The sequence below is a fragment of the Tursiops truncatus genome, chromosome 2, assembly GCF_011762595.2.
Source record: "Tursiops truncatus isolate mTurTru1 chromosome 2, mTurTru1.mat.Y, whole genome shotgun sequence".
NCBI classification, from domain to species: domain Eukaryota; kingdom Metazoa; phylum Chordata; class Mammalia; order Artiodactyla; family Delphinidae; genus Tursiops; species Tursiops truncatus.
This window is the reverse complement of record NC_047035.1, coordinates 12,782,504-12,794,854: the sequence shown is the minus strand read 5'-3', so window position 1 is coordinate 12,794,854 and position 12,351 is coordinate 12,782,504. Positions and strand designations below refer to the sequence as shown.

Genomic DNA, 12,351 nt, shown 5'->3' with positions numbered 1-12,351 from the left:
TGGGTCTCTTGTAGACACCATATAGATGGGTCTTGTTTTTGTATCCATTCAGCAAGCCTGTGTCTTTTGGTTGGAGCATTTAATCCATTCACGTTTAAGGTAATTATCAATATGTATGTTCCTATGACCATTTTCTTAATTGTTTTGGATTTGTTTTTGTAGGTCCTTTTCTTCTCTTGTGTTACCCACTTAGAGAAGTTCCTTTAGCATTTGTTGTAGAGCTGGTTTCGTGGTGCTGAATTCTCTTATCTTTTGCTTGTCTGTAAAGCTTTTGATTTCTCCATTGAATCTGAATGAAATCCTTGCCAGGTAGAGTAATCTTGGTTGTAGGTTCTTCCCTTTCATCACTTTAAGTATATCATGCCACTCCCTTCTGGCTTGTAGAGTTTCTGCTGAGAAATCAGCTGTTAACCTTATGGACGTTCCCTTGTATGTTATTTGTTGTGTTTCCCTTGCTGCTTTCAATAATTTTTCTTTGCCTTTAATTTTTGCCAATTTGATTACTATATGTCTCGGCGTGTTTCTCCTTGGGTTTATCCTGTATGGGACTCACTGTGCTTCCTGGACTTGGGTGGCTATTTCCTTTCCCATGTTAGGGAATTTTTCTACTATAACCTCTTCAAATATTTTCTCGGGTCCTTTCTCTCTCTCTTCACCTTCTGGGACCCCTGTAATGCAAATATTGTTGTGTTTAATGTTGTCCTAGAGGTCTCTTAGGCTGTCGTCATTTCTTTTACATTCTTTTTTCTTTATTCTGTTCCACAGCAGTGAATTCCACCATTCTGTCTTCCAGGTCACTTATCCATTCTTCTGCCTCAGTTATTTTGCTATTGATTCCTTCTAGTGTATTTTTCATTTCAGTTATTGTATGTTCATCTCTGTTTGTTTGTTCTGTAATTCTTCTAGGTCTTTGTGAAACATTTCTTGCATCTTCTTGATCTTTGCCTCCATTCTTTTTCTGAGGTCCTGGATCATCTTCACTATCATTATTCTGAATTCTTTTTCTGGAAGGTTGCCTATCTCCACTTCATTCAGTTGTTTTTCTGGGGGTTTATTTCGTTCCTTCATGTGGTACATAGCTCTCTGTCTTTTCAACTTGTCTGTCTTTCTGTGAATGTGGTTTTTGTTCCACAGGCTGCAGTATTGTAGTTCTTCTTGCTTCTGCTGGCTGCCCTCCCAGTCATGATCTTTCAACCAAACTCATTAAACTCACGCTCTGGAGTTCAAATCTAGCTCCATCACATATTAATGATGTGGTCTTTAGCAAATTACCAGGCTTCTCTGTGCCTCAAATGAAATGAGACAAGTTATGGAGAAGCCTTAGAGCAGTACATGGTAGACAGTAAATTCTCAAGAAATACTGGAATTCAACAAGGGTGGAGTTGTGGAGGTATACAATAGCAACCCTCATAGTTTATTGACTGCTGACTCTATGCCCAGTATTATAGTAAGCGATTTTATCCTTGTACAAAATCATTTAAAATAATGCTGTATACAGTCCAACAAGGCCTTTGAAATAGATCTACTCGACAGTTATACCAAGTGCACAGGTAAGTCAGCTAATGCAGACACCAACATCAACTTGATACATGTTTGAATGTTTGGAGCCTAACAGAAGGAAGTATTTGACACAGAACCCATTCTCCTAACCAACATATTATACTGTCTTCTATTTTGTCACTAGTACCTTGAGCTTTAAGTTCTATATTCTCAGAACCTGATACATGTTTGATAGTCAATACTTTTTAAAATGAATCAATATTCACCATAACCTAGTGTAACGTTTGACAGGTTATACATTGTTTTCACATAGATAGAAGCATGTGTGTGTGTGTGTATCTTTATAAGAACCTGTGAAATGAACAAGGCAATGCAGATATTATTCTGTTCTACAGATGAGGTTAATTGCTGTGTCTGGGGACATTTAAATTCAAATATTTTTAGCTCTATGTCATATTTAATTCTATGTCATAATAAAACAGTATTTCTATGTCTTAGTTTTCATGTTTAACCAAAATGTGCATTTCAAAGTCTTATTAATATGAAAATACTGTCTTCAGGAAATTAAAGATTATCTTACCTTTTCTCTGCAATCTGAGAAAGCAACAGCATGTGAAAACTTCTGATCATTTGTGCAATTACATTCCTCCCGAGTAGACACATTTGCACACTGTTTGAATTTACCAGATTTCTGCAAATAGAATTAAAATAGGTTGATGTGCTTTTTTTGGTGGCAGGATTTATGCAAACTGAGTAAATGTGCAATAAATATTTGTTACCTGAATGAATAAAATCCCTGAGAAGTTAAAAAGGGAGAAAATCCATTAATAATAAGGTAAAAGCACAGTATTTCTGAATTTTGTCTATTTGCTTGGAATGAACCCAAGTATCACTCAGCTGCTTGCCAGTTTTCCTCAGGGCAGTTGATAGTCAACATGCATGGGACCCAGAAAGCCTGTGTCTTTCTGAATGCAGTAATTAAGATGCCCACCTCCATCGCTGGCATGGAAACTGAGACCTAAAAGAACAGACTTGATATGATGGGCTGCTGACTATGGATACTCTCCAAACCTACCATTTTGTACGTATCTCTCCTCATAGCAGTTACTAAGGCTGTTTAAAATCTCCGCTATAACTATCCACTTGTCATTCATTTTTTCATTTGATCACTCTTGCTTGGTTTATTGGTTTATTGGTTTTTATTTGTTTTTTTATTGGTTTATTCATTTTTTCAAAGAACTGGCTTTTGATTTTGATAATCAACTCTATTTCTAAAAACGTTATTCTTCCTTCTACTTCTTTTAAGATTACCATTCTCGTCCTCATTGCTTCTTTTTTCTTCTTTTTATTGAGATAACATTTACCATTTTTAAGTGTACAATGCAGTGGGTCTTAGTATACTCACAATGTTATTCAGTCATCACCACTATCTAATTTCAGAACTAATTTGCTGCTTAGTTAGGTTTATTCAGCTCTTCCAATCTTTTGAACTGTTTCATGATTACATTTTAAATTTCTGACATCTTTTTTTTGTGTGTGATGTCTGTCTCCAATTTTTTTTTCATGGTTGCAATATGACCTAAACTGTTCTGAAATAATTATTTTGCTTATTCTAAAGTTTGCTTGTATTTATGATACTGTTTTCCAAGGCATGAGTTTTTTAGTTGTTTAGATTTATGCTTCTTTTTTATTGTGGAAGTTTTCTTCAAATATTTGTTGTTTTACAGTTGTCTGCTTATCCTTGGAGAGTCTAACTGCCAACTCTGTATGTGGAATGACATCACACATGATTGTCTAGTAAGGGGATGATGTCAGCATAACAAGAAGTCACAGTGTTGGTTCAGATGTACTTTTTTCCCAGCTGTTATATTTTGAGGTGATCAGAGGCAGAATTACATAAATTTTGAGTAGTCTGCTCCACTAGATGATGCTATTTAATTTGTATAACTTTTAAAGCTTATTCTCCCCCATTAAAGATCCACGAAGATGTCATGTTTATCTTGTTCACTGTTGTCTCCCCAGAGAATATCTGTTTGTACAGTTTCTGATAACTCTGGAAATGCTGAAATTCACATTTGTTGAATGTATAAAAGGTGCCCCCCCCAAACCTGTTATTTACTTATGTGTAAATTAGATACATTTCCTATTCAACTCCCAAGAAAATCCAGAAGAAAAAAAAATCCAAACGAAGGATTTCCATGTAAATATATTAAACTCATATTTCAATAGATGAGGCTTGCATCTAGTGATGTATCAGACTTTATCTTTGGAAGAAACTGCAATTGAAGAATTCAATATTTGAGTTGCTCATTGCCTGGAGCAGAGCTGCTTACCTTGAAATCCAAGATTCAACAAGAAGTCAACCTTGTGTGTGTGTGAGTGTGTGTGTGTGTGTGTGTGTGTGTGTAATCATATGTGTATAAATGTGTATTATTCATTTGTTGAACAATTTTTAAGCACTCCCTATGTCAGGCACTTTTCTGGGTACTAAAGATATTGTAGAGAATAGAATAGATTTTTAAAAAAACCCAACAATAACCCTGCTTTATGTAGCTTACCTTTTAATGAAATACAATAAATAAGTGGGTAAAATATGTAAAATTGTAAAAGTGCAGTGAAGAAAAATAAGGCAGGGAAGGGGGACAGGAGTGGGCATCAGTGGAGGTGGAGGTTACAATCCTAAATAGAGTGGCCAAGGAAGGTCTCACAATGATGGTGACATTTAAGCAAAAATCTGAAGATGGTGATGGAATGCGCTATGTGATATCTGGCAGAAGTACATTCCAGACAGAGGAAAGTTTTGAAACTTAAAGACCCTGAGGTGGAAATATGTCTGGTATACTTGAAGAACAGCAAGGAGGCCAATGTGTGCAGAACAGAGTGACCTGAGGGAAATCAGGTCAGATGTGAAGCTAAGGCTGAACCACAGAGGACCTTATAAACCATTGTAAGAATTTGGCTTTTACTCTGAAAGAGATGGGAAGATGATGAAGAATTTTGAACAAAAGAAACAACGATTTTCTGTCTTTGCGTGTGTGTGTATGTTCCTGAATGGATATGAATGTCTGCTTGTCCATATGTATATGCAGTTAGGTGTGTTTTTCTCAAGAGAGATATTACAGGTATCTGTGATGTTTCCTTGGGAAGCCACCCCATGATGTACTTTTCCTTTTTAAAAGAAGTATTTATTTATTTTGGCTGGACCAGGTCTTTACTGCAGCACGCGGGATCTTTAGTTACATATGCATGCGGGCTTCTTAGTTGCGACCTGCACGCAGGACCTAGTTCCCCTGATCAGGGATAAAACCCAGGCCCCCTGCATTGGGAGCTCGGAGTCTTACCCACTGGACCACCAAGGAAGTCCTGAAGTATTCTTCTTTTGAGCCTAGTGGTTTCTCTCTGTTCTACCTTGCTCTCCCTGACTCCAGAGAGGCAGAGTGCTGCTGGGGTTTGGTTATTTTCTAGGCGGATCCTCGGCAGGAGTTCAAATGAGTCTATGTTGGAGCAAACACTCTTCTCTCTTTTTGGACATCATTCCTTTCACAGAGCTGTGAGATGGGTCTGAGGCCCCTTTCATTTAAAAAACAATGTTCTCACTCTATCTATGCTCTTTGAAATTCAAATGGGAGCTAGGGAGAGGTCAAGGGGAAAGAGTCCATTTAGACTTCTTGGTTCCAAAACTGTATCCAGGAGTAGCAGTAAGAGAAGAAAAGGCTACAGCAGTAGGAGGAGAAACAGGGATAGCAGTAGTAGTAGTAGTAGTAGTAGTAGTAGTAGTAGTAGTAGTAGTAGTAGTAGTAATGAGGGAGGAGGAGAGGGAAGGGGAGGGGGAGAGGGAGGGAGAGAAGAAGTAGTGATGTTATCAGGGCAGGTTATGCTTAATGCACCTTCTCATTTAATCTCCACAGCTAGGTCTGTCCATGTGTAATTTTACTGAATGATTTCTTGAATTCAAATGAATACTAGTATATTTGCAGAAAAAATATTTACCTTTGACTTGTGAAATAGGTTTCTTGGTATGGGTTTGCTAGGATCTGCATGATAAAAATTATCTGTAAGTGGAATAGCTATTCCCATATTAGAGGGAGGCCTGTAGTTTATCTGAAAATGATTAAACAAAGTTAGTGTAAAATTCATTATTATTTACTAAGTCTTTCATTTAAAAATCTTGATTTTCCAGAAAGGCTTTCAAAACAAATATTTCACTTTCAGCTCCTGGTATTTAAGTAAATTTCTCTTTCCCCAGCACTCCCTCAACCCATGGTAATACAACTTGGACCTTGTAAATAAGTGAAAAATGTTTTAGAACCTAAAGTAGCTGTCATAAAGTCAATGCAATAAAGTTTAAACACCTTATAAAGAGGCTTAGTGACATATTTAGTAAATAATTCTTCAAGTTTGGTTATTTTTTTTGTCACAAAGAAAATGATAAGTAATAAGTTAACAAAGATATTTTAAAAAGAGTCACAGAGTCTGACAAGGCAAAAATTAAAATTGTTATTATATTGAAATGGGACCTGTAAGATATATCAGCTCAGGATGAGAATGAGTCAACTTAAGGGCAAATAACTGTATATATTGTTAAAGCCCAAGATTATGCCACCATAATATAGCATAAAATGTGATATTAATAATGATAAGACTAAGTTACCAAGAAAAATCATTATTTCAGAAAGTTTTCACATTTTAGTCATCGTATCCTCAAAATGACATGAGGATTGAAAAATAACTGGAGTGTTTTGAGCATTTCAGGAAAGAAATGCTAAGACTGAATGGCCAGCCGATCATACAAAAGTAATCTATCACTGGTACCCTTCAAACAATCTGCTTAGGTTTCTTACTGGCAAAACTTTGATCATATTAAAACCCTGACTGTCCATGTGAACTCCACTCATCCAGTCTTCCAATGGGATAATTTCACTAGGAATGTGATGCATAGACTTGAGATAACTACAGCTGCTTTTCAACATTGGCACGAATGTTGTAACAAGACACTCAGTCGATGCTCCCCACACAATAAACGCCAGTGAAGTTGAACCCTGGAAATATCCAAATAAATGAAGGTTATTTAAAGTAACTGTTATTGGCTGAACTGTGTCTACTCCATATGTTGAAGTCCTAACCTCCAGTATCTCAGAATGTGATTGTATTTGGAGATAAGGCCTTTAAAGAGGCAATTAAGTTAAGATGAGATCATTAGGGTAGGCTCTAATCCAATATGATGAGTGTCATATAACAACAGGAAATTTGAAAACAGACACACACAGAGGGAAGACCATGTGAAGACACAGGGAGAAGACAGCCATCTGCAGACCAAGGAGGGAGGCCTTAGAAGAAACCAACCCTGCCAATGCCTTGATCTTGGCTTCTAGCCTCTGGAACTGTGAGAAAATAAATTTCTGTTGTTTAAGCCACTCAGTCCATAGTATTTTGTTATGGAAGCCCTGGCAAACTAGCACAGTACCCAAGTAAAGAATACAGAAAATGAAAATGAAAAGAAATAGAAAAAGAATGATAATAGAAAACAGAAATAGAATCATAAGTTTGATCATAACGATCTGTTTGAGGATAAATCTTAACAGAAGACATATTCTTTTCCAGGAAGAAATACATTCCAATCTAATTGCCTGTGGGTGACATTTGGAAATGAGCAAGGATCAAGTGTTTATTATTAAATAAACACTATTATTGGATGCAGTTGAATGTAAATCCAACTTAGAATGGCAAGGCTTCCCTCATTCATTGATGAGCATTGACATTTGCTTGGATAATATGAGTAAAATAACTTCCATTGGTATACAGTTTGAAAAGAAGATACTCACTTAGCAACCACTGTATTTCACAAAGATATGTTTTTAGTAGAAATTTATGTACAAAAGCCATATTTGAACCTTGCATGATATTAAATATTCAACAAAATTTGATAAATTCTGTTTGAAATTTTTAAGTACTTCTTGAAATTAAAAAATGTAGAAATACTAATAATTTTACTGATATAGTAGGCTCTAGTAGTTTTGCCTCCATCTCTATACTCTGTAAGCCATTAAAAATAATCTATTTTTAATGAATTTTTGCGAAAATACATTGAACCAGAATCTAAGCAGGGTTCTATTATTAAAGGAAATTTGGGGTGGGTGGCACTAGTTCAATAAGAAATAAGGAAGTAAACAGAAAAATCTAGAATACTGGAGATTCTACAACATAACTGACTCAATTGCTACAATTCAATGGCAGGGGAAGAAAATGGAGTCATACCTACCTTAAACTAAAAGAAACTTAAGAGATTAATAAATAACCACATACTGTGTGACTTTTGTTTGGATGCCAATTCAAACAAACCAACCCTAAACATTTTTTTTTTTTTGAGAAAATTGCGGGAATTTGATTATGGACTGGGTTTTATAGGGTACCAAAAAAAAATTTGTTTAAAAAATTTCAGGGATGATAATGGCATTCTTGTTATGTGAGAGATAATACACATATTTTTTGGAGATATGTATGGAAGCATATAGGAGTGAAATGACATGATGTCTGCTATTCATTTAAAACTATGTCAGAATATAAACCAAAAAAATTAGAGACGATAAAACAGAAGTATCAAAACCTTGACTATTGTTTAATTTCAGAAATAGGTATATGGAAATTCTTCTTTTGTCTATATCTGAAATTTTTCATGATAAACAGATTGTAGAATTTGCTGAAAAATATTTATTGACACAAAGGGATTAAACTATATAATTAAGTGGAAGGAGCAAATTTTTAAAACTGTATATACAATGCTCTCCCAGTTTTAGGGGGAAAAAAGGAAAATACTGTAAGTTCATAGTGATTGAGCATTTTCTATGTGCCAGACATTGTTTTAGATGGCCTACCTGAATTATCACATTTAATTCTCAAAACAATCTTAAGAGGTAGGTATTATTAGTATCACTTCCATTTTATAGATGAGGAAACTTAGAGTAAAGTAACTTTCCTAAGCTCACAAAAACAGTACCAGCAGTGAAAACTGACTCAGGTAGTCTTTTCCAGAGCTCACTTTTTTAATCTCTATGACATACAGCCTTTTCGTAATTCCCAAAATGTTAAAACTGTTTAGTCATCCTTGATAGGTAGGATTATGCATAAAATTTCCTTCTTTTTCTTATCTTATATTCTAAATTTTCTATAATCCATAGATATTTTTTAATAATTAAAGAAAAACTTACTTGACGTAAAGTTTTGCTGGCTGCAGAAATTTCCATTAGATAACTATCAGTGTCATCAAAATGGCCTTCAACTTTAACTTCCAACAAATTTGGGTTTCCAACGACTACTTTCAGTAGTGGGATTTCAAGTGTTTGAACATCTTTGGAAACAAAGCCAAGAGTGAACATGAAAATTTTAAGCAATTTCATAATGACTGGCTGATCAGAATTCTAGAACATCTACAGAATCTATTTATACAGAGTTAACTTTAATAGTTCTTAGAAAAATTTAACTTTGCAAATATTTTCTCCTAATTTTTTTCACAGAAATATTGCTCCCCTCCACCCCTCATTCCTCAGCCAGATTCTCGAAGGCAGTCACTTGGATAGTCTTGGTCACACTGAGTTGGCTAACTCAGTAGAGAAACTGAGAATACACGCTCAATTTAAAGGACTGTCAATCAGTTGCTGCCAAGAGAAAAACCCTAGGCATTTAACACAATACGTCATTAGGCCATTTCCTGCCTTCAGGGCCTCTGTTTGCAACCTCTCCATACTGAGAAATTAAATGGAAAGAGAGATTTGGAAGACCATGTAATCTAATTGCCATCTTTACTAATTAGTAAATCAGAGCTGAGTAGTAAATAAGTTGCCCTAAGTCTCAGCTCTAGCTGTTTCCCTTAAACCAAAGTGATCTGGCCAGTGCTTCCTAAACTATAACTGGGGATTTTGTTAGAATGCCAATTCTGATTTAACAGTTCTGAGGATGGGGCTGAGATTCCACATCCTGTCCCCTTCATACCTTTATTGAGGTATACTGACAAATAAAATTGTATATTTTTAAAGTGTATAATGTGGAGATTTGTTGTACTTACACATTGTGAAATGATTACCATAATTAAGTTAATTAATACAGCCACCACCTCACATTTTGTGTGTGTGTGTGTGTGTGTGTGTGTGTGTGTGGTGGGAACACTTAAGATCTACTCTCTTAGCAAATTTCAACTATACAGTACAGTATTATTAACTATAGTTATCGTGCTATGTATTATATCCCCAAGACATTTATTTTATAACTGGAAGTTTGTACTCTTTGACCAACATCTGCCCATTTTCTCCATCCTCCAGCCCCTGTCAACTGGCACTCTATTTCTATGAGTTAGACATTTTTTTTTTTTTAAGATTCCACATATGAGTGAGATCACACACTACTTGTCTTTCTCTGGCTTATTTCACTCAGCATAATGTCTTCCAGGTTCATCCATGTTGTTCATCCTTCTTTTTTATGGCTGTATAGTATTTCTTTGTGCATATATACCACATTTCTTTATCCATTCATCTGTTGATGGACCCTTATGTTGTTTCCATACCTGGGCTATTGTGAGTAATGCTGCAATGAAAGTGGGAGTACAGATACCTCTTCAAGATACTGATTTTGATATATACCCAGAAGTGGGATTGCTAGATCATATGGTAGCTCTATTTTTAACTTTTCTGAGAAACTTCCACACTATTTTTCACAGTGACTGAAAAAATTTATATTCCTACCAAGAGTGCACAAGGGTTCCCTTTACTCCACATCCTCAACAGTACTTAACTATCTCTTGTCTTTTTGTAACAGCCATTCTAACAAGTGTGAGGTGATATCTCATTATAGTTTTGATTTGCATTTCCCTGATGATTAGTGATATTGAATACCTTTCCATATACCTGTTGGCCACTTGCATATCTTTGGAAAAATGTCTATTCAGGTCATTTACACATTTTTAATTGGATTATTTGTTTGTTTGCTATTGAGCTGTATGAGTTCCTTTTATATTATAGATATTAACCCCTTATCAGATATATGGTTTGCAAATATTTTCTCCCACTCTACATGCTGCCTTTCCTTTTTATTTTTTAACATTTTTATTGGAGTATAATTGCTTTACAATGGTGTGTTAGTTTCTGCTTTATAACAAAGTGAATCAGTTATACATATACATGTATCCCATATCTCTTCCCTCTTGCATCTCCCTCCCTCCCACCTTCCCTATCCTTCTAGCTGGTCACAAAGCACTGAGCTGATCTCCCTGTGCTATGCGACTGCTTCCCACTAGCTATCTATTTTACATTTGGTAGTGTTTATATGTCCATATATATACTACCACTTTCTCACTTTGTCCCAACTTACCCTTCCCCCTCCCTGTGTCCTCAAGTCCATTCTCTAGTAGGTCTGCATCTTTATTCCCGTCTTGCCCCTAGGTTCTTCATGACCTTTTTTTTTTTTTTTTTTTTTTTATATTTTTAGATCTAAAAATTTAGATTTTTTAGACTTTTAGATTTTTTTTTTTTAGATATATGTGTTAGTCTACGGTATTTGTTTTTCTCTTCCTGACTTACTTCATGCTGTATGACAAACTCTAGGTCCAACCACCTCACTACAAACAACTCAATTTTGTTTCTTTTTATGGCTGAGTAATATTCCATTGTATATATGTGCCACATCTTCTTTATCCATTCATCTGTCAATGGACACTTAGGTTGCTTCCATGTCCTGGCTATTGTAAATAGAGCTGCAATGAACATTGTGGTACATGACTCTCTTTGAATATGGTTTTCTCAGGGTATATGCCCAGTAGTGGGATTGCTGGGTCATATGGTAGTTCTATTTTTAGTTTTTAAAGGAACCTCCATAATGTTCTCCATAGTGGCTGTATCAATTTACATTCCCACCAACAGTGTATGAGGGTTCCCTTTTCTCCACACCCTCTCCAGCATTTATTGTTTTTAGATTTTTTGATGATGGCCATTCTGACTGGTGTGAGATGATATCTCATTGTAGTTTTGATTTGCATTTCTCTAATGATTAATGATGTTGAGCATCCTTTCACGTGTTTGTTGACAATCTGTATATCTTCTTTGGAGAAATGTCTGTTTAGGTCTTCTGCCCATTTTTGGATTGGGTTGTTTGTTTTCTGGATATTGAGCTGCATGAGCTGCTTGTAAATTTTGGAGATTAATCCTTTGTCAGTTGCTTCATTTGCAAATATTTTCTCCCATTCTGAGGGCTGTCTTTTCTTCTCGTTTATGGTTTCCTTTGCTGTGCAAAAGCTTTTAAGTTTCATTAGGTCCCATTTGTTTATTTTTGTTTTTATTTCCATTTCTCCAGGAGGTGGGTCATAAAGGATCTTGCTGTGATTTATGTCATAGAGTGTTCTGCCTATGTTTTCCTCTAAGAGTTTGATAGTGTCTGGCCTTACATTTGGTCTTTAATCCATTTTGAGTTTATTTTTATGCATGGTGTTAGGGAGTGTTCTAATTTCATTCTCTGATATGTAGCTGTCCAGTTTTCCCAGCACACTTACTGAAGATTGCCTTTGCATTTTGTTTCCTTTGCTGTGCAAAAGTTTTTTAGTTTGATATAGTCCCATTTGTTTACTTTTGCTTTTATTTCCTTTGCTTGTGGTGTCACATCCAAAAAAAAGTCATTGCCAAGACCAATGTCAAGGGGGCTTTTCCTTCATTTTTTTTTTTCTAGGATTTTAATGGTTTCAAGTCTTACATTTAAGTCTTTAATCCATTTTTAATTAATTTTTGTGAATGGTGTAAGATAGGGGTCCAGTTTTATCCTTTTGCACATGGCTGTCCAGTTTTCCCAGCACCATTTATTGAAGAAACTATTCTT

The 12,351-nt window shown here is 35.5% G+C and overlaps 1 protein-coding gene across 1 annotated transcript in view; it reads right to left on the bottom strand.

Moving 5' to 3' along the window:
• Positions 1–12,351, bottom strand: part of CATSPERB (cation channel sperm associated auxiliary subunit beta) — a 131,561-nt gene that overhangs the window by 15,823 nt on the left and 103,387 nt on the right. Inside the window, exons 19-22 of the mRNA XM_033850710.2 lie at positions 8,706–8,845; positions 6,342–6,539; positions 5,491–5,601; positions 2,081–2,191 (exon numbers count right to left, since the gene is read on the bottom strand). Coding sequence (XP_033706601.2) covers positions 2,081–2,191; positions 5,491–5,601; positions 6,342–6,539; positions 8,706–8,845 — 560 coding nt within the window. The remainder of the gene's footprint in view (positions 1–2,080; positions 2,192–5,490; positions 5,602–6,341; positions 6,540–8,705; positions 8,846–12,351) is intronic.